This window comes from Tamandua tetradactyla, chromosome 18 (genome assembly GCF_023851605.1).
Source record: "Tamandua tetradactyla isolate mTamTet1 chromosome 18, mTamTet1.pri, whole genome shotgun sequence".
Lineage (NCBI taxonomy): Eukaryota > Metazoa > Chordata > Mammalia > Pilosa > Myrmecophagidae > Tamandua > Tamandua tetradactyla.
Window position 1 is genome coordinate 60502772 of NC_135344.1, and position 22100 is coordinate 60524871.

At 35.2% G+C, this 22100-nt stretch overlaps 1 protein-coding gene across 6 annotated transcripts in view; it reads right to left on the reverse strand.

Annotated features, from left to right (window-relative positions):
* Positions 1-671: 671 nt before the first annotated feature.
* The window catches only part of RBBP8 (RB binding protein 8, endonuclease), a 119327-nt gene continuing 97898 nt past the window's right edge, over positions 672-22100 (reverse strand). For all 6 annotated transcript variants that reach the window (XM_077135804.1, XM_077135806.1, XM_077135805.1 and 3 more), the window contains 5 exons: positions 20775-20909; positions 19507-19576; positions 15733-15829; positions 6141-6282; positions 672-3066 (listed from right to left, as the gene is read on the reverse strand). In XM_077135804.1, the coding sequence (XP_076991919.1) occupies positions 2963-3066; positions 6141-6282; positions 15733-15829; positions 19507-19576; positions 20775-20909 (548 nt within the window). In that variant the 3' untranslated portion in view covers positions 672-2962. The remainder of the gene's footprint in view (positions 3067-6140; positions 6283-15732; positions 15830-19506; positions 19577-20774; positions 20910-22100) is intronic.

Sequence of the window (22100 nt, forward strand, 5' to 3'; positions counted from 1 at the left end):
CAAGTGCAAGGACAGTTCAGTTTTCTAAGGAACTATTCTAACAGCATCAACTTTAAGATATCAAAGTGCTTTTTGAGAATAGGCAGCTGGACAGTAAATTCTGAGATATATTTCAAATGTTTATTACTAATCAGCATTTTCCAAAATTAAACTGATATTCATGCTTGTGATGTTAAGACGCAATGGTAACATTTTAAAGGTATTTGCTCCTTTGAAAAGAATATGTCAAATTTTGGCTGATTCTGACAATGTCCCTAGTAAAGATAAAATGCTCAATGTGTATTTGTTAAACAAATGAATGAATATTATTTGGTTTATGTAACACTATTCCTGTTTTATAAGTGAATTATGAATTAAAGACCATCTTGAGAGGAATCTTTGCAGACATTCAGAGTTTTTTCTTATAATATGTCTGGAGAGTCTAAAATACCCTCTGTCAGAGTATCTGTTTATCAAGATAGGGAAGGTGTCACTTATATGTTAAGTGCTGACACAGTTCTGTATATTTCCAAAATTCAAACCAGAGGTCTTCAACTTTAAAAAGCTAACAGAAAATTTGAAACTCCATATAACCAGGAATTGACATATATTTGTATGAAAATATTATCTAGCATGAATAATGCTTTACAAATGTATAAAACATTTTATACATATTATCATTTTAAAGAAAAGTTTCAGTGTGTACTATGTGTCACAAACTGTGGTTTTGCATGTAAACTCATCCTTTTAACTCAGGTGTTTTTAAGTGTCTATTTCATTAGTCCATTTAAAAGCAAAGCTGATCAATAGCAGATAAAAAGGAGAGACCTCAGTTCATCCAACCTCATAGTAACAGAGGATAAAATGAAAAGTGCTAGCTACTACTGGGCTAGACAGCTGCCAAGCTACTATCAGGAAGATAATCTCTTGCTTTCTGTCACTGTGTAAGCTTCCTTTTAACAAAGCAAAATCCATTGGAAGTATATAGCTCTAACTGCACACACATCCTGTGGTGTCCTGTTCAAATCCAGATGTCTTTAAAATTCTTGACTTTTAGAAGTACTATATTATAATGGATAAGAACACTGATTCTGGCATTAGGCATTCCTGGGTTCCAATTTCATCTTACAGTTATTAGAGATAGCTGAGTGATAATTCTGGCACTTGAAAAATAAGGGGAATTTATTGGGTGGGACTTTCTGGAACACTTTTTAAAAGAAGACAGAAATCAATGGTATGTGCTTTTTTCCCCCCATTTTCTCTTCCTCCTGGTTAGAATATGGACATGATACTAGAGATGGCATAATTTATAGTCACAACAATAAAGGCCATTCCGTACAAAGTATGGAAGAGCAGAAAACTAGAAAAAATCTGAGTCCCTGATGGCTTCATGGAGCTGAATTACCAGTCTCGGACTGCTGAACTCCTGGACTTTTTTTTTTTGGCTCCTGGACTTTTTAATGTAAGCAAAGCAAAATCAGTCATTTGTTGTTTAACCTGATGAGTTTTTGGAACTATTTTTTATAGGTTGTAGTAATTAATAAGCGGACATGAGTTCACAGGATAATCTGAGAATTAAAAGAGGAAAAATCTATATAAAGAGCAAAACACAGTTTCTGGAATGGAGTAAGTGACCAATACATGACTGTTATTACTCTTGTGAAATTAGTTGATACCAGTAGGGGACAAAAATCACACACAGGATAAACAATTTGGGAAGAGAGAAAAAATGCAGAATAGAAATTATAGGATTGTAAAATGTCAGAAACAAACAATGCACATAAATGGCCAGGAATACAGTACATACTAAATAAATCTAATCTCCTTCCTTTCCTATCTGTGGGGAACACAAACCAATGCCATTTATTCACAAAGGAGGTACGAACAATGAGGAAGACTAGGCTCTAAGCAAAGAGATTCTGGAAACTCCAAGAAATAATGATTATGTTTTCAAGATCATACAGATTTTTGTGAGGCATTTCATTCAGTGTCTTATGAACACTCCTATTTACATAATGCTGTCAAGATATGGATTAAAGGAATAAACAAAAAGATGTCGGTAACGGAGTTAGATGCCACTAGAAATGGTAACATAAGTGTGGTCAGTCATTTTAGTGAGTCAGACACTAGGTCCCAGAGCAAATGAAAGTTAATAAACAGAGAAATCTATTTTGAAGCCAAATTGAAAACTGACTGCATTAGTCAAGCCTGAGATATAATACAGCTGAACTTAAACATAATGCACAGAGAAGAATTTAGCAAATCCAGCTTGAAAACTAGGAAAAAAAGAAGAATGATGAAAAAACATGTGGAGTACTGGCATATTATGATCAGATGATCATATCAGAGAATGACATCAACTTACACTATTAAAGGAAAAAGGGTTAATATTTGTGGTCACTTGAAAGGAATTTACTGTAGAATAGTACCTCATTTCAATTCAATAGAGAAAACAGCTAGAAAGTTGACTATTTAAATTTAGTTTTTTCTTAAAAAAAAGAGTCAGACTTGTCTAAATGAGATTTAGACCAGTGTCTAAATGTCAGACATTGGTATCACCTACAGAAGAGCAAATAAGTGAATGAAGATTTGTAATAATTAAAATGAAGTCACTGCTGAATGTAAATCTCAAGAGAAGATGGAGTAAAAGAAAAAGAAATGAAGGCAACAAATCACAAACTAAAACTGTCACATTTCCAAAATTGTAATTAGGTATTAACAAATAAAGTGAATAAACGCCTCTTAAATTACAGTGCAAAATGAAGACACCTTATTGCTTTAAGGGTGCAAAAGCAGGAAATACAACATGAACTCATCTGCATTATAAATAGTTGTGTAGGTGGTAAATGCCATTTAAAAACAAGTTCAATAGAAAATTGATTTATAAATCAGTTTGCAGAAGAAAAAAATATCAGGTTTAACATCAACTTCAAATGTAAATAACTAAAAAGGAAAAATCTGTTCTCTGTTCTCAAGTTTTGGCTTACATCTGTGTCTTCTGCTCTTCCCCTTTTGGAGAAAACATTGCATTGTAAGGCTGCCGTCTTTTTGGACGAGGACAAGGATCAAGATCTTCCTTAATGTAACCTTTAAAAAACCACAAATTTAGAGGACTGTATTTGCAACATTCATTTCCTTCAGCATATATCCAGTAAACATCTATCTTACTTAATGCCTTCTAAGTTTACATGATTCTTGTATGATTACTAGCTGGGTGATACTGACAAATGATTTCATGTAGCATCAGTTTTCTCACCTATAATAATAAGAGCTTATTTTACACATATTATATCGGGTAACTCTCACATTCCTTCAAAGTAGCTTTCACCCTACCTGTTTTACAGATAAGATAATGGAGGCCTAGAGAAATTAAATAACTTCATCAAATTCACAAGGCTAGGAAGTAAGAACTGGGATCTAACTCAGGAATGAGACTTCTTAAGCACTTTCCTATTCTGTCTTCCATAGGTTGCAAAATGGGGAGAAACTGCTAAACGTGAACTCTTTATCATTATGATAAAGATGCCTATCAAAAAAGACTTTTACAGTATTTATTTCATTAGATGACATGCTCCTATATTCTTTAGTATGTTATTATTTAGAACCTATTAGATTCTCCCAAGGTGTTTCCAATCATGTAATTTGCAGGTGAGGATTGACTGTGCTCTGCTATTCTCTTGGGCTTTTTTAGGGTACAAACTCAGACTATCTAGAGGTCTGATTCTATGTGATAACAAGGCAGACAGATATATCATGTCAAAGGGGAGTTATTCTAGTTTGTTAGTGGAGAAAGTGGAAATATGATAATATCTTTCAGAGACTGCATTTTTGGGGAAAAAATATAGTACAACTAAGTATCTGGAGCTTTTCCAAAAGTGGGGAAAGTCCTCCCCTCTTATCGATAGTCATATGACTGGACCATTAGGATTCTTAATTGAGAATAGTCATCATAGGCAAGGCTGAACTGGAATTTTAGATAGCATTTTTATCATTTGATATTTACTCAGTACTATTATACCTTCTTGTGTATAAAATTTTTAGATGTTTATAACTTAAAATACAAGTCTGGGATTTGAAGACTACTGTCATATCAATTAAACCTGTCATGGCCTAAACTTCAAATTATAAATATTCTGAACATTACTGTATTTTTTAGTCACAGTTAGGAAGACACAGCACACTTTTATAAAACTCAGTATCTTAAACCAAAAGATAAGAAGACTTAGTCTTAGATGTAGTCTGCAAACCATGGAGAAAATAGCAAAGAACACTAAAGGGTTCAAGATAAATTCCTGCTTAGCTAATATCCTCTGTTCCTTATGTTTTTTTAAAAAACTGTTATTGCGGTATATTTGGCATACAATAAACTGTACATATTTATTCGATAATTCTTTATATTTAGGTTACTTTTTGAAATAAAATCATTCATAAAACAAAAGTACATTCTCTTATTAAACAAACATCCAGTTGAATATGCCAATGTTCCTGTAATAACAATTGAATTTTGAACAATATGTGTCAAAAAAAGAAGTTTAAGAACATAGTAATGTAAGGAGTAAAATCTTGAATTAAAGAGGTCCCTTCATAAAGACTAACTACTTAGATGTTCTCACAATCCCCCTGGAATGGTATTTTCACCACAAAGGTTTGTGAGATGGATGCTGCTTAGCTGAACAGTTCTTAAAAGACTAAGGACACTGGAGCATTTCATTTAAACCAGTGGTTGCAACAAAGTTTAGACCTTAATGGTTATAACTGATTATATGGCCCAAATGCTAGGAATGCCCATGTTGGTAGTCCTACCCAGAGGACAGAAAGGGAAGTATATTGCCCCAAAGATAGTTACTGCAACATCAGGATTTCAGAACACTATAACGAACAAATTTTGGGGGAAGATTTATATAAATCCAAGAAAGTATGTAACCATGTTTTTTAGCAATATGCTGCAGGCAAATTACAATGCTGATAAGACAGTGAAAACAAAAATCATAACTTATAACAATTTTTACAAAAGCTTTAAGTTTCATAGATTCTCAAGTTATATTAAATATAAGTGCCTTATTTGTGTCAACAGTCTTTCAAGCAAAAAGTCCTTTTTACCCTAAACTAGTTTATAAATGTCCAGCATTAAAGAGTTAAAAATCCAAAATCCAGAGTAATATCTTTAAAACAATATTCTTATAACTGCTGGTAACTTTTGTAAAGTTATATATAACATTAAAGGTTATTCTGATGACAAGATGAAAGAGAATCTTTTTTCTGATTTTGGATAATAAACCAGGATAAATACACCATCATAAATAATCTGTGATCCCGTGTAAATCTCCCTGGCAACATGAGATTTGAATCTTAGGGATGGGCTGAGACCTGGCATCACGGGATTGAGAAAGCTTTCTTGACTGAAAGGGGGAAGAGAGAAATAAGACCAAATAAAGTTTCAGTGGCTGAGAGATTTCAAACAGAGTCAAGAGGTTATCCTGTAGGCTATTCTTACATATTATACGATATCCCTTTTAAGCTTATGGTGTATTGGAGTGGCTGGAGAGAAGTACCTGAACTGTTGAGCTGTGTTCCAGTAGCCTTGATTCTTGAAGATAATTGTATAATGATATAACTTTTATAATGTAACTGTGTGATTGTGAAAACCTTGTGTCTGTTGCTCCTTTTATCCAGGATAGGGACAGATGAGTTAAAAAATGACAAAATTAATAAATAATATGTGGGTATAATGGGTAAAAAATTGGGTAGATTGAAATACTGGTGGTCAATGAGAGGGAGAGGTAAGGAGTATGAGATGTATACGTTTTTTCTTTTCATTTCTTTTTCTGGAGTGATGTAACTGTTCTAAAAATGATCATGGTGATGAACGCACAACTATGTGATGCTACTGTGAGCCACTGATTGTATAATATGGTTGGCTTGAATGTATGTGAAGATTCCTCAACAAAAATATTAAAAAAAAAAACAAAAAACAATCTCTGATCCCAATTAAGTTACTTGAGGGTTGAGGGTAAGCCTCTTATCTCTAGAAATTTGTGTTTATGAAACAAAACTACAAGTCAACTTGCCACAGAAAGGAAAGAACCATGGAGAAAATATTTAACGTTCAGAATTTAACATATAAGGCATTAAAAAAATACATTAATTCCTTAATGTCTCACCTCTCTCCATACATGTTTGAGTGGAAGGAAAACCAACTTCCCAGAAATTCTCTGGTGTGCTGGGTGGAATGTAGCGGAATCGGTGTCTTGAACAGGCAGCCAACTTCTTTTCTCGTTCTTCTGCTGGTATATCTGCATAATACTAATAATAGAGGCTTATGAGCTTTTTCACTCAGGAATCATCAATGGAGTGTTATGTTTATTGATTATTAACTAGAAGCTATGGGAGATATTCATTAAAGTATTCAACATTCTAAGGAAACTTAATTCAGGCTAATGATAATAGTAATTAATACTCGGAGATACTATTAATTATTTGCTGATAATAATTGGTGCTGGTCTGTGAAATATTCAACAAATAAAAGATAAGAAAAGAAGCTTGTTTCTCAGTATAAATCAACATACTGCTTCTTTCATGTGGTAGTCAGATTCAGTTGTCAACTAGGCCAGGTGAAGGTATCTAGTTCTGTTGCTGTGGGCATGAGCCAATGGTATGTGAACCTCATCTGTTGCTCATTACATCTGGGGTCAGCTAGGAGGCGGGCCTGCTGCAATGAATAATGTTTGATTTAATTGGCTGGTGCTTAAATGAGAGCTCAATGTAGCACAGCCCAAGCAGCTCAGCATACCTCATCTTGGCACTCACAGCTCAGTCCAGGCCTTTGGAGATGCAGAAAGGAATCACTCTAAGAAAAGATGCTGGAACCAGCGGCCTGGAGAGATGGCCAGCAGAGATTACCCTGTGCCTTTCCATGTAAGAAAGTTAGCTGCCTTTCCTCTGAAGAACTAATGAAATAAATCCCTTTTATTAAAAGCCAATCCGTTTCTGGTGTGTTGCACTGCAGCAGCTAGCAAACTAGAACATCTCATGAATAAAGTCTTGTAACAAATTTGATTTATATATACGTATAAATTCTGCATCTCTGTCAGACCAGTAACAAAAATTCAGACACTCACATCTTGAATAGGAGGGCTCTCAATCATTATTCGGATATAACATTTATGCTTCACAATAATTTCCATGTCTCATTTTCATGTTTTTATTTTGTAAAAATAAAAGTTTACATCTGAATGTTGCAGGCTTCATAACTTCTCCCTTTAAACTGTATTTTTCAAATACAACCCTAAAGAACTTGAACTCTGTAACTGCACTTTTCAAATATGATCCTAAAGAACTTGAACTCCATGCAAACAAGGATAAAACAAGCATGTAAAGACTGTACAGATCTTTAAGCTCAAGACAAAGACAACATAAAAGGTAGTTTATATTTTAATAGAACACACATGATAGGATTATATAACACAGCCAATTCCTTTATTTTGCACTTGAGAAACTGAAAATTAAACAAGTAATCATTTATCCAAGATAGCACTCAATGAAAGTGCCAGATTTACGACTAGAACGTAAGCGTGAAGTAATGGTTTTAAATACATTTTTCTATTACATAGACTAAACAAAGGCTTTAGAGTTATTGTGGAAACAACTCCCCCCCCCCCCCCCCACTTCCAGCCACGAATACAGGAATTTTTTAATCTTAGTCTGGGCTTTGGATGGGAAGATGTTAGAGAATCAAGGTTTACTAGAAAAAACAATATTAACAAATTAAAACATACTTGAAAAACAACAGTAGGCAAGAGCAGCTATAAAACTGAGCAAGTGGAGGAGTGGAAAGAAAAAGTGGAGTGCCAGGTTTTGCTGTTCCTGCTAAGAACTTTCAGATTTCTTTCCCTTTTTTTTTTTTTTAACTTTTTAAACTGTATAATACAACATATATACAAAGCAAAGAAAGAAAAAAGCAATAGTTTTCAAAGCACTCTTCAATAAGTAGTTATAGGACAGATCCCAGAGTTCGTCACGTGCTACCATATCATCTCAGATTTCTCCTTCTAGCTGCTCCAGAAGGAATAAATATTATTTCATCATCACAATTGACCTTTTTTCTTTTTTTTTGTAAAAAATAACACATATTCAAAAAAGCAATAAATTTCAAAGCACAGCACAACACTTAGTTGTAGAACAGATTTCAGACTTTGGTATGGGTTACAATTCCACAATTTTAGGTTTTTACTTCTAGCTGCTCTAAGACACTGAAGACTAAAAGAAATACCAATCTAATGATTCAGCAATCATATTCGTTTGTTAAACCCTGCCTTCTCTGTATAACTCCACCATCACCTTTGATCTTTCTATCCCACTCTTTAGGGGTATTTGGGCTATGGTCATTCTAACTGTTCATGTTGGAAGGGGTTGTCTATAATATGGGGTAGGGAGATGGAACTAGCTGATGTTCTGGAGAGCCTGGGCCCTGTAGGTTTCAGGATTTTCTGGTCCAGGGGGCATCTGGGGTTGTAGGTTTCAGGAAAGTTACCCTAGTGCATGGAACCTTTGCACACTCCTATATGTTGCTCTAGTTGTTCTTTAGGATTGGCAGGAATGGTTTTGGCTGGGTTTGGCAAGTTATGATAAGTAGCAATGTCTAACTAAAGCTTGTGTAAGAGTGACCTCCAGAGTAGCCTCCTGACTTTATTTGAACTCTGAGCCACTGATACTTCATTAGTTGAACTTCTTCCCTCCCTTTTTGGTCAGAATGGAATTGTTGATCCTGCAGTGCTAAGGCCAGACTCATCCCTGGGACTCATCTTCCATACTGCTAGGAAGAATTTCACCCCTGGACGTCATGTCCCACATAGGGGGGAGGGCAATGATTTCACTTGCAGAGCTAGGCTTAGAGGGAGTGACACAACATCTGAGCAACAGAAGAGTCCTCCAGAAGTAACTCTTAGTCATACCTACAGGTAGGCTAAGCTTCTCTGCTACACACATAAGCTTCACAAGAGTAAGACTCAAGATCAAGGGCTTGGCCTACTGTTTTTGGTGTCCCTAATGTTTGACACAGTATCAGGGGTTTCCCCGGTGGCTAAATTTAATAGTTCCATATTATGCTGGTTTGCAGTGATGTATGTCCCCTAGAAAAGCCATATTTTAATCAAAATCCCATTTTGTAAAGGCAGAATAATCCCTATTCAATACTGTATGTTTGAAACTGTAATCAGATCATCTCCCCGGAGATGTGATTTAATCAAGAGTGGGTCTGTTAAGCTGGATTAGGTGACGACATGTCTCCACCCATTTGGGTAGGTCTTGATAAATTTCTGGAGTCCTATAAAAGAGGAAACATTTTGGAGAATGAAGGAGATTAGGAGAGAGCAGAGAATGCTGCAGCACCACAAAGCAGAGAGTCCACGAGCCAGCAACCTTTGGAGATGAAGAAGGCAAATGCCTCCAGGGAGTTTCATGAAACAGGAAGCCAGGAGACAAAGCTAGCAGATGACGCCATGTTCGCCATGTGCACTTCCAGATGAGAGAGAAGCCCTGATTGTGTTTGCCACATGTCTCCTCACTTGAGAGAGAAACACTGAACTTCATCGGCCTTCTTGAACCAAGGTATCTTTCCCTGGATGGATGCCTTTGATTGGACATTTCTATAGATTTGTTTTAATTGGGACATTTTCTCAACCTTAGAACTGTAAATTAGCAGCTTATTAAATTCCCCTTTTTAAAAAGCCATTCCATTTCTGGTATATGGCATTCCGGTAGCTAGCAAGCTAGAACACATATATACCCCTTATTATATTGAGGAAGTTACCTTTAATTCCTATCTTTTGAAGTGTTTTTATCAGAAAAGGATGTTGAATTTTGTCAATTGCTTTTTCAGCATCAATCGAGATGATTACATGATTTTTCCCTTTCAATTTGTTAATGTGCTGTATTGCATTAATTCATTTTCTTGTGTTGAATCATCTTTGCATTCCTGGTTTAAACCGTACTTGGTCATGGTGTACAAATTCTTTTAATGTGCTGTTGGATTCGATTTGCTAGTATTTTGTTGAGAATTTCTGCATCTATGTTCACTGGGGAGATTGGCCTGTAGCTTTCCTTTCTTATAGCATCTTTACCCAGTTTTGGTATTAAAATGATATCAGCTTCATAAAATCAGTTAGGTAGTGTTCCTTTTTCCTCAATTTTTTGGAAAAGTTTGAGCAGGACTTCTGTTAGTTCTTTTTGTAATGTCTGATAAAATTCCTGTGTGAAGCCATCTGGCCCTGGGCTTTCCTTTGTAGGAGGATTTTTGATGACTGATTGAATCTCTTTACTTGTGATTGGTTTGTCGAGATCTTCTATTTCTTCCTGAGTCAGTGTAGCTTGTTTGTTGTGTTTCCACGAATTTGTCCATTTCATCTAAATTGTCTAGTTTGTTGGCATATAGTTGTTCATAGTATCCTCTTACAATTTCTTTTATTTCTTCAGGGTCTGTGGTAACGCACCCCTTCTCATTTCTGATTTTCTTTATTTGCATCCTTCTCTTTTTTTGTTAGTCTTGCTAGTGGCCCATCAATTTTTACTGACTTTCTCAAAGAATCAACTTTTGGTTTTACTGTTTCTTTCTATTGTTCTTTTGTTTTCCCATTCATTTAACTCTGCTTTAATCTTCGGTATTTCTCTTCTTCTGTTTGGTTTGGGGTTAGTTTGCTGTTTTCTCAAGTTCCTCCAGGTGAGCAGTTTAAGTCCTTGACTTTTGCTCTTTCTTGTTTTTTAATCTAGGCATTTAAGGGAATAAATTTCCCTCTCAGCACAGCCTTTGCCACATCCCATAAGTTCTGACATACTGTATTCTCATTTTCATTCGTCTCTAGATAGCTGATTTCTCTAGCAATTTCTTCTTTGACCCACTGGCTGTTTAACATTGTGTTATTTAACTTCCATATATTTGTGAGTTTTGGTTCTTTGGTAGTTATTCAGATCCAGCTTCATTTCATTGTGATCAGACAAAGTGCTTTGAGTAATTTCATGTTTTTTAGATTTATAAAGACCTGTTTTGTGCCCCAGTATATGATCTATCTTGGAGAATGTTCCATGAGCACTAGAGAAGAATGTATATACTGCTGTTTCTGGGGTGAAATGACCTATATACGTCTGTTAGGTCTAATTCATTTATCAAGCTAACTTTATTTCCTTGTTGGTCTTCTGTCTGGTTGTTCTATCTATAGAGGAGAGTGGTGTATTGCTGTCTCCTACTATTATTGTTGTAACATCTATTGCTCCCTTCAGTTTTGCCAATGTCTGGCTCATGTACTTTGGAGCTCCTTGATTGGGAGCACAAACATTTATGATTGTTAGTTCTTCTTGGTTAATTGTCCCTTTCATTAATATTTAGTGTCCTAGTCTCTTATGATGTCTTTACATTTAAAGACTATTTTGTCTGATATTAGTATAGCTACTCTGGCTTTCTTTTGGTTACAACTTGTGTGGAACATCTTTTTCCATCCTTTCACTTTCAATTTGTTTGTATCCTTGTGTCTAAAATGAGTCTCTTGTAAGCAGCATATAGCTAGATTGTATTTCTTCATCTATTCTGCCAATCTGATTCTTTTAATTGATAGGTTTAGTCTGTTAACATTCAAAGTTATTACTGAAAAGGTGGTTCTTGAGTCCACCATCTTATCTTTTCTCAGATTTAAATATTCTTTTCCCTCTTTCTCTTTTTATCCTTTAAGTTACCCTTATTGGTACTCTTCAATTCTGTGCCCTCCTCCAGACTGCCCTCTTCTGTATTTTTTTTTTTCAACTGGCAGAACTCCCTTTAGTATTTCTTGTAGGGCCAGTCTCTCATTGACAGATTCTTTCAGGATTTGTTTGTCTGTGAAAAATTTCATCTCTCCCTCAGTTCTGAAGGACAATCTGGCTGGGTACAGAATTCTTAGCTGGAAGTCTTTCTCTTTCAGGATCTTAAATATATCATACCACTACCTTCTCGCTTCCATAGTGCCAGCTGACTAGTCTGAACTTAGTCTTATGTGGTTACCCTCGTATGTGGTAGATTGTTTTTCTCTTGTTGCTTTCAGGATTTTCTGCTTCTCTACAACATTTAACAGACTGATGTGTCCTGGGGAAGGCCTATTTGGATTTACTCTATTTGGAGTTCATTTAGATTCTTTGACTTGCATATTTATGTCCTTTATAAGGGTTGGGAAGTTTTCCTCCATTATATCCTCAACTAATCTTCCTAGTACTTTACTCTTCTCTTCTCTTTCTGGGACACCGATGATTCTTATATTTGTGTGCTTTGTTTTTCACATTTTCTTTTTTTGCATGGGCAGGCACCAGGAATCGAACCTGGGTCCCCAGCATGGCAGGCGAGAACTCTGCTTGCTGAGCCACCGTGGCCTGCCCTGTGTGCTTTGTTTTGTCCATCATTTCCTTGAGATATAATTTAAAATTTCCATCTTTTTTGCTATTTGCTGTTTTGTGTGTTCAAAATCAGCTGACCTGTCTTCTAGTTCACTTATTCTTTCTTCTGCCTCTTCAAATCTGCTATGTGTGTGTATCTGGTAAGTTTTTTATTTGGTCAACAGCATCTTTATCCTCTGTGATATCTGCTATTTTTCTATTCTTTCAAATTCCTTTTCATGCTCTTCTAGTGTCTTCTTGATCTCCTTTATGTCAGTAACCATCTCATTTATTTTTAATTTTTTTTGTACGGGCAGGCACTGGGAATTGAACCCTGGTCTCTGACATGGCAGGCAAGAATTCTGCCACTGAGCCACCATTAACCACTCTCCCCCCCCCCACTTATTTTATTTAGTAGAGTTATATGAACATCTTTGATTAATTGTTCCAACATCTGTGTCTTCTCTGGTGTTTTAATTTGGTCATTAGGCTGGGCTATATCTGTTTGCATCATGATATGCTTAGTAATCATCTGCTGTCTTACTGACACGTAAATATCTTGATTGGTTTACTTTGGAAGTTGATTTCCTTCAGTAGTCTAAAGCTTTGTATTTGTGGGATGGATGTGGAGCAGGACGCGGGGTATGGGCTGGGCACAACAGTGTGGTGATGTGTTGCAGCGCAGGTATAGGCGCAGGTTGGGGATGTTATACTGCTGCCTGAGAGTTTAGGTGCCCAGTGGCAGGGAGGATGTGGCTATGCAGGTGCATGGGTCTGGGGGGCAGGGCTGTGGTGCATGCTGGTCTAGGGCATGGGCACAACATAGGACAAACACAGAGCTCAAGACAGCAGATTGTCGTTGTGCCTGCTGGTGGTGGATGTGGTCTGCCTGCACAGGTCAGTACTTGCTCAGAGCTGGGGGTGTGTGACTGGGGGCTATGTGCATGTACATATCTGGGAGTGCTGTAAATTGATGTACAGATGCACAGAGCTCAGGGGTAAGCACCCACAGCCTTTATCCACTGGTGACCATCTGCAGGAGGCAGGGAGGGGGAGGCAGGGCTCAAAAGGGGTGGGGTGAGAGTGTGCTTGCGCAGGGGAGATGGGCTGGGCTGGGACAGGTGTGTGCACACTTGAGGTGGGAGTGTGGGTCGGGTACACATGTGGGGGGTTGACAGGGAGAGGTGCTTGGAGCACAGTGGGGGGCAGATGATGGGGTCCAGGTGCATGGGGTGTGGGGTGAGTCGCAGATCATGGGGCTGCACTGATGAGGGTAGCATGTTCATGGAACACGGCTTCGCTTACTTCCTAGTCCTTGTCTCCCAGTCCGCACACTCCTGAGGGCTCCAGACTTTCGCGTTAGGTTGTCTGCAACAGCCAGATGGTCTCCATTTCTCTGCTTCTCAGTTCCTCAGGTCTTGCAACCAGGGCCTCTCTATGTCGTGCAGATGACCCTCCCAGGTCACTTACACCCTAGAATCGCCGTCTCAGTTGCCCTCTCATCCCTTCTCTTGCTGTTCCCTGGAGCAGGGGTGAATGCGATCTATCCTATTCCGCCATCTTCTTGGACTCCAGGATTTATTTCTTAAGTGAAATGGGAAGACATGAAAGGTTTTGGGTTGAAGAGTGACATGATTTAACTTTTGTTTTAAAAAGATCATTAAAAACAATGATCATTCACTGCTGGTTTGAGAGTACACTGTGAAAAGACAAGACTGAAAAGATAAGGAGAGCAGTTAAAAGTTATTTCAATAGTCCAGGCAGGCTACAATGGTGCCTCTTGGTCCAGGGGTTAAAGGTGGAAATGATAAGTGGCTGGAAATGGGATGTTTTGAAGGTACAATCAATGGGATTTGCTGAGAGATCAGTTATAGGGTGTAAAAGAAAAAAGAATAGTCAATAACTAGAAGATCTTTGGTTTAAACAACTAGAAGAACAGAGTTGCCACTGCTGACATATAGGAGACTCAGAGGTGAGGTCTGGGAGCTGGAAGCAGAAATCATCATGCTTGATTTTAGACAGGTGAAATCTGAAATGACTATTATATATCCAAGGGGAAATGTGGAATAAGCAACAGGATAAATTTAGCAACTATAAGCATATAGATGGCATTTAAATACATGGAACTAGTACTTTTGTTTCTGGTCATGATGGAATAACAGGGACCAGATTTAGCCCCCTATCTTAAACAAAAACAATAACATATAAAATATATGAAACAATGTTTTTCAGAGATTGGTGAACAGATAGCATGGGACAGAATTCCTGGGAGAATAAAAGCAAAGTAGTACTGTTTCTAGAACCAGAGGTTTTTCCACTGGTATTATTAGTTTCAGGTTGTAAAAAATGATGGTTATGTCCAAAAACTGGAGCTCTTCTTAGTGTTGACCATGGTCCTTAGTTAAGAAATAATGATCTACTCAATTTGTTATGAAAACTCATGATATAGGAGTTTTTGCTTGTATTGCCAAATAACTTTTTCCAAGATAGTTATCCTAATTTATACTACCACTATTACTGTATGAGAGCTCATTTCTAACCAAACACTTAACTGCTTTGCAATCTATTCATATTTTCACAGATAATTTTAATGTATTTGCTTATCAAATTTTCTAGCTCATAGCTGTTAAGTAGGAAACTTAAAAGGGGAAATAAACTGATGGAGGGAGGTATCAGACAGCTAATGGACAGGGTTAATGAAATAAAAATAGCATGTTCCAAGGAAATACAGAACCTGCCGGGGACTATTTACTAATAGGACAATTAGTACTATCTACTTCAAATGTCTAAGGTAGCCACTGTATGAAAAAAAAATACAGTTGTTTCTAAGGATGAACTAGAACCTATTCATCACATACTGTGTAGGAAGGAAAATGTCTTGGGGAAAATAGAGCTTATTGTGGAACAAGTTTAGAAAAAAAAATTATAAATATAACTGATTTCCCAAGAGTGCTGCTGTAAGTAATAAATGTTAAAATTTCCTAGAGAAATATCAAAGATTTTTCCAAATACATGTATGCAAGCGCCTTTGCCATAATATAACACAAGGGGAAAATCAAATAAATACAGGTAAATACAGAGAAGAAAAATGACACAAATGTCTTACCCTGGTAATAAGAACTAGGGGTTAAGGCTCTAGATTCACTTAATGAAAACCTAACAGAAATTTACGTCTTTCATTTTTATCTATTTATATCTCACAAGTCCTATTATTCCTGGTTTAAGATAGGTTTCTAGACACAAATATGATTTATAACTATGATTTTAAAAATCATATCATTTATGATCAATAAAGTCACATTTATGATGAATAAAGTCACACCTGAAAAAACACAATTGGGGAGTACTTACACTAGTACTTACAATTTCACATTCCTTACATGTATGTCCAAGCAATTTTCTTCTCTCTTCTTTTTTTCGAACCACCTCAATATGGGGAAAATTTTGTAGGCTAGTCTCTCTGGAGGAAAAATGAATTGAATTAAAAATTAAAGCAATTTTGTACTAACAAGAACTTTGGCTTAGGATTTAAATTAACAAAGGTGGGAGCCTAGAGGAAAAATATCCTAATACATTCATTCATTTGTTTGAAACACTTATTATTAAAAAACCAAATATTTCTTCATCTATTTTTCATCAAATATTTATTGAGTCCCTACTATATGTCAGGTACTTTTTTTAGTTTATTTCTCTACAACGGAAAAAGTTAACTATCATTTCTTATTTCTGCCTCTGGTTGAAAATTTTAGGTTAAGGGGTAAAATACAGTAACATTAAGAAAGGAATACTGTATTATTAAACTCAGGAATTTCCTATGTTCTATTCTATAACATAACCAAGACGGAGAATAATGTCTCTCTCTATTGGTTCAGTTTTCTAGTACTAACCAAGATTTTAGAGCCAACCTACTTCTCCCCATAGAAAAGATTTATCTGTTTATATGCCATTTTCTCTTCAAAAAAACAAATCACCTTTATCTGTCTCCACCCATTCTGAGTTCTTCAAAATATTAGTATCATTTGTACTTGTCCTTAAATATGTCAGATCCTACTGTGAACTGGAAACAGGAAAGATCAAAACCACTGAGGTATGGAGTCATGTGCTATAAATTAATATGCTATGGAGTACTTTGGAGAAAAATAGGAATTAAGTGGCATAAAATTTTGCTATTCATATACTTGTACCCTGCTTTAAAAAGCTCAATGTAGAAAAATTCAAAATCATAAAGATATGTAAACAGAGACTGGGTGACTGCATATATATTTATTTACAGTAGAATAATCTCCAGTGAGTTTAAACAATCTGACTCACAAAAAGTGATTTTAAAATAACTTGGTAATACATCTATCTTAGAGGTATTCTGATTCACACTTTGGGTAAGCTATCCCTGGCAAGTACTTTCCTTCAAAAGTAAGCTTTAATTGCTCTATTTCAAAGTTTGTGGTTATAGATCATTTTTGTGTTTAAGCCTCAGAACCCTCAATTCTGGAGCAATCTGTGAATTAAAAAAGGAAAAACAAGACAAGACAGATAAAAAAGTATTGGCATTACATATTTTCTTTCAAATACTTTATGGAATCCTGAGCTTATGTAGAATCCAATTTGGCCATATCCTTTCCTTGGAATACTATCTATTCAGTTTCTGCAGTGCACTCTAATGCAACAGGGAATCTACTAGTATACTGTCATGTGTTACAAACCTCAAAGCCTCATTTCAGAGATTACCAAGCTTCTTGTCCCTGATACAGCACAACTCATTTCTTCAAAATTTGCTAATATTCTCAGTGAAGAAAGGAACCATGCAAATTCTGAGACTTTTACCATCTTTATCCACCTCCCGTATCCAGCTATCTAATAGTTTCAGAACAAATAAAACTGCTCATATTAAAAAAAAGTTAGTGAACTTGAAGAAACATTTAAACGATAGTTGTTACTCTGTAATTCTACTCCCAGAAGTCTAGCCCAAAAGTGAACAGGAAAAATATGAAAAGAGAACGAACAAGGCTATTAATTGCAGTACTATCTGTGCTAGCATAGCTCTGTAAATAATCCAAATATTCACTGACAGGGAATAAACGATGGTATAGTCGCACAATGAAGTACTGTGCAGTTAAGGAAAGAAATGAGGCATATCATACATACCTATTGTGATGAGTAATTTCCAGGAGATATAGTAAAGTAGAAAAAGTGTGTGTGTGTGTGTGTGTGTAATTAGATAAGACAGAGAGACAGACAGATAGATAAAGACAGATAGCATTCTACCATTTTTCCAAGGGGGAAAACTATAGATTTTTAACAAATTGTTACCTATAAAGATAGGGAACTAATAGGATAAAGGAGACAAGGCTAGAAACTAGACTTATGTGAATATACCTTGTTTTGTAGACTCTGGTACCATAATTTTACAAAAAGATAAAAAGAGAAAAAATTCCTAAGAAATCAAGAAAAATGAAAACCAGATACTGAGTTAGTGGCGTAAGTACACAGAAAATAAAATATCTCAAATTACTTTAAAACAAGATTTGATTGTACACTTTTAATAGAACATAACTGAAGGACAAAAAGGACACACAAAGTCTTAAACCATTTTCATTAATCACACACAATACACAGCAGTATGTACTATTCTGAGACTACTCTGTGCTTATATTGTAGAATAAAGTAAAATGAGGAATTATGTTGGTGGCATTGAGAATGGAATTTTTAGCAGGCAGGAAAGGAGATTCAGATGTAAGACAGAGGAGGTTAAGCAAAAATCCCATAGTTCTAAATTTGAATTGGACCAAGTGCAGTATGAACTTGTATGAACAAGCATTTATTGTAAAAAGCAAAATGAAATAAAACCCTTATTCGTAACTCTGTCCACATACAAGGTTTAGAGATAATAACTAATTGTAGTTATTAATAATTAATTATAGCAATGAGCAATCCTAAAGTCCAGACAACTATGGTCAAACACTATTACTCACTGAAAGAAACTAGGGGTCCTGGAGAAAAGCAGATTTCAGGCCAAAGCTGAAGTATACAAGAGAGTCTAGAACATCTTACCATACCACGAGTCAAGGAAGCAATGAAAGACTACTATAGTAGTGTCAATTCAAAGAGGTTGCCATTGCGCAAACATAGAACAAATTTAACATTAATAAGAATAACAACAACAAACACATCAAATGTTATTTAAACCCATGACTTTATAATGATGCTTCAAAAAACAAAAACAAAAACAAAAACCTGCTTAGTTAGATTTAGATGCTAGGGCACCATTTCTCTGGAAAGTTGGTAAAGGGAAAGAATTAAGTAATTAACAACAAAATGACAACTCTCATCTATTTGAGTCTTACAGTATCAATGAAAGTTTGTTTATCTTGGCCTGTTGTATTTCTAAATTTCTCAACAAGAAGAAAAAAAAATAAAGAAAAATTGCTTGAGTGACTTTTAAAGGAAAAAAGCTTTAAAATTTGTTCTGAATATATGTATATCTTATTGCATTTCAAGAATGAACAGTACATGACCGAAAATAAAAAAACTTGCAATCCTTTTCCAAAAGGCAGAAAGAAGCATTATCGTTCAAAATCAATAAGCTTAATTTTTTTTGAAGGGCATGATAGTTTATTTTTAAAAATCGTTCCATATTGGTTGTGATGATCAGCACATACATCATGATGGCTTTTCTCTTGGGTAATAACATTGCAGTATTGTTGTGTCCTGAAATGCTCTAATAAGTTAAAGTTTTTAAAAAAGATTTTAAAAAAATCATAAAATAATTCTGAAGTACAATCTAAGACTCATCATTTAAATTCTTATACTACATAAAAGTTATAGCATACAATGTAATACATTTCCAAAGTTCAAATAAGGTTCAAAATAAAATGGAATAAAAATAAGGTATTTGTTCAAATAAAGCAGAGAAAATAACTGTTACCACTATAAAAAAAATGGGTGGTGGTGGTAAGAACTTCCTTATTTGTAAAATTTGTCATCTTTATGCTTGAGTCTTTTTTTTTGTTATGACATTAAAATAAATAATGTACATCACATTTTAACCAAAGTAGCAATTTAACAACTTAGAGATACTCTGACAAAGATAGCTCTTTGTTCTTCCAAACCCATTGCTGGTTTTAACCAAGACCAACTCACCTTTCTTCATCTTTAAAATATGGCTCCACAAATGCTTTCTGTTTGACTTTATCATGTTTGTTACCATGGGCTGTAAACAAAATAAGTGAATGTAGAACTTACTGGAAAATAATTAGTTTGTTTGGAAAATACTGATAGATAACCAAATTTTCATTTTTATTGGGCTTCACACTCTAGGTCCTGGGAAAATCATCTGAGTTTTCTATAAGTACTTTCCACCCCTTCCCCCAACTTTTTTCCATTTGCAAAATGAGGAGAATGCTGATTGTCTCATTTACCTTAGAATTACCATAGCTGGAAATCCTATCTCTGAAAGTATTTTAGAACTTTAAAAGAATTACTCAATTGCCTCTTGATTTTAATAATGTATCTACAGATACATTAAAGGAAATTTTATCAGAACATTGCTGATAAAAGAACTAGAGCTCATTGATCCTATCAACTGCTGTAATTCTTTATTACAAAATTTACTTGATCAAATTTTTGCCATGGCCTGAACAAGCAAAAGATGTTATTTTGTAACTCTGGTTAGGGTTTCATTCACTTTGAGCTGAGGGCTGTCATTTTAAAAACTTAATGGGAATACAAACAAAACATAATTGAGACAGACTGTGCCACAAAGAAGGTATGTTCATTTAAACCAGTACAAAACAATCTCTGCATTAAATAACCTGACCACTCACAGTAAAAAAATGTTATTTATAAAGCATTTTAACTAACTTTCTATCCAGATTATCTACTTACAGTTTCAATTTAGATACAGTACTCTTTATTTTATTGCTACCTTATATTATACAATCACTGCTTCTACTGAAACAGATCTTAAGAAGACTGGAAAACACAGTTGCATTAGGTATTTTGTGCGGGACAGTAAAACATTCATAGCAGAAGATTGGTCCGAATTTTCTGTAAAGCTTTTTCCTGTTCTAACTACGATTAATTTATTCCTTAACAGAAGTTTCACAAAATTTTTATAAACTTTATGCTTATATTAATAAGAAATGTGCTGAACCAAGTTGAACTTCAGTTTTGATAAATGTTCTATGTTTACATAGTATGTTACCTTAAGGGGAAACTGGGTAAGAGATATAGGTCAACTTTATGAACCATTCTGCAACCATTCTATAAGCCTGAAATGATGTCAAAATTAAAAATAATCCATACAAAAAATGTGAAACTTTAACCTCATCAAGCCTCTTTTGATTAGCTTGATGACTTAATTTCTGAACTTGTAAAAATGAGAAGTCACTCTTAAAAAATAGTCTTACTGTCTGTGGCTGCTGACAATTCCTTCCCTTCTTCTGCCTCTTGGGGGAAATTATCTGCCAAACAGGATTCATATTCTTCATGTGTTGTCCTTTCAAACATATCTTCCAAGCTGTCATTCATTTTTTTTTCTTCACCTACGTGTAAGAGCATCAACTTAGACAACAAGCAAGCTTTTTACTTTCTATGTAAAAAACTCACAGTAATTGTCACAATAATTCCAATGTGCATGAGGCAAGAATAAATCCCCAGGTCATATGGGGTGGTTAGAGCATTCAGAAAGGCTTTGTATTATGGCTTTAAATGACTTTTACCCATGTGAAGAGAATGCTAATATTTTTGTTGTTGTCACACAACCAAATCTCTTATAAACATTAAAATAAAAAATATATCATAATAATGAAAAAAGTAAATAAATAGTTGACATTAAAATCTCTGTAGAATTTTGCTTACCTGCTTATTTTTCTAATGAAGTGGCAAAAAGAAGTGTTTTTTGCCTCATCAGCAGCACTTGTTAGCTTAGTGTCAACAGAAACAATGAACTTAATTTCATATTTGATATGCAAAAGTGCTAAGTTCATCTTCAAAGTTCTAACTACGTTTCCCATTATATAATCACATTTAAAATACACCATCTTAAAAAGAGAAATAGAAATAAATCTAGGTGGTGAACAAGTGTGACAACAGTCTTCCCAGGTTACTCTATAAAATAGTTACCACTTCCCCCATTCAATACTTTGTTACTCTTTTCCTAGTTTGATCTTTCTCCAGCATTTATCATAATCTATCATACCATACATATATTTGCTTGTTTATATATTGCTTGTTTACTGTCTCCCACTTGAATACATGCTCCACAAAGGTAAGCACTTTTGTTCTGTTTACTAATTATCTCCAGTTCCTGGAACAGTTCCAGGCACAGAGTTGTAGTTTAATACCTAATGAATGATTAAATACTTTATTTTTCATTCAGAGGGTCAAATTTGTAAATAAAATCTACCTTCTATGTGCCAGGCAGTATGGAAGGCACTTCCAAAGCATTATGTGTACGTTGTTAATAAATCACAATGTTAAGTGACTGATTTATTTTTTATGGGTCTACTTGTGATTGTGAAATACCTGAGGGCAGAGGCTATACCCTGATTGATCTACCAGAGCACACAGTAAGTCTAATATACAGAGTAGAAGGATCAAAAAATATTTTTTGAACTGAAATACTAGCAGCTTTCTGTGGTATATTTTATTTTTAACCAACTCTAAATGCTAGAACGGCTTTTCTTTGTAGGGCCCCTTTTTTATAAAGGCAGACTATGGTAGACTAACTCAGC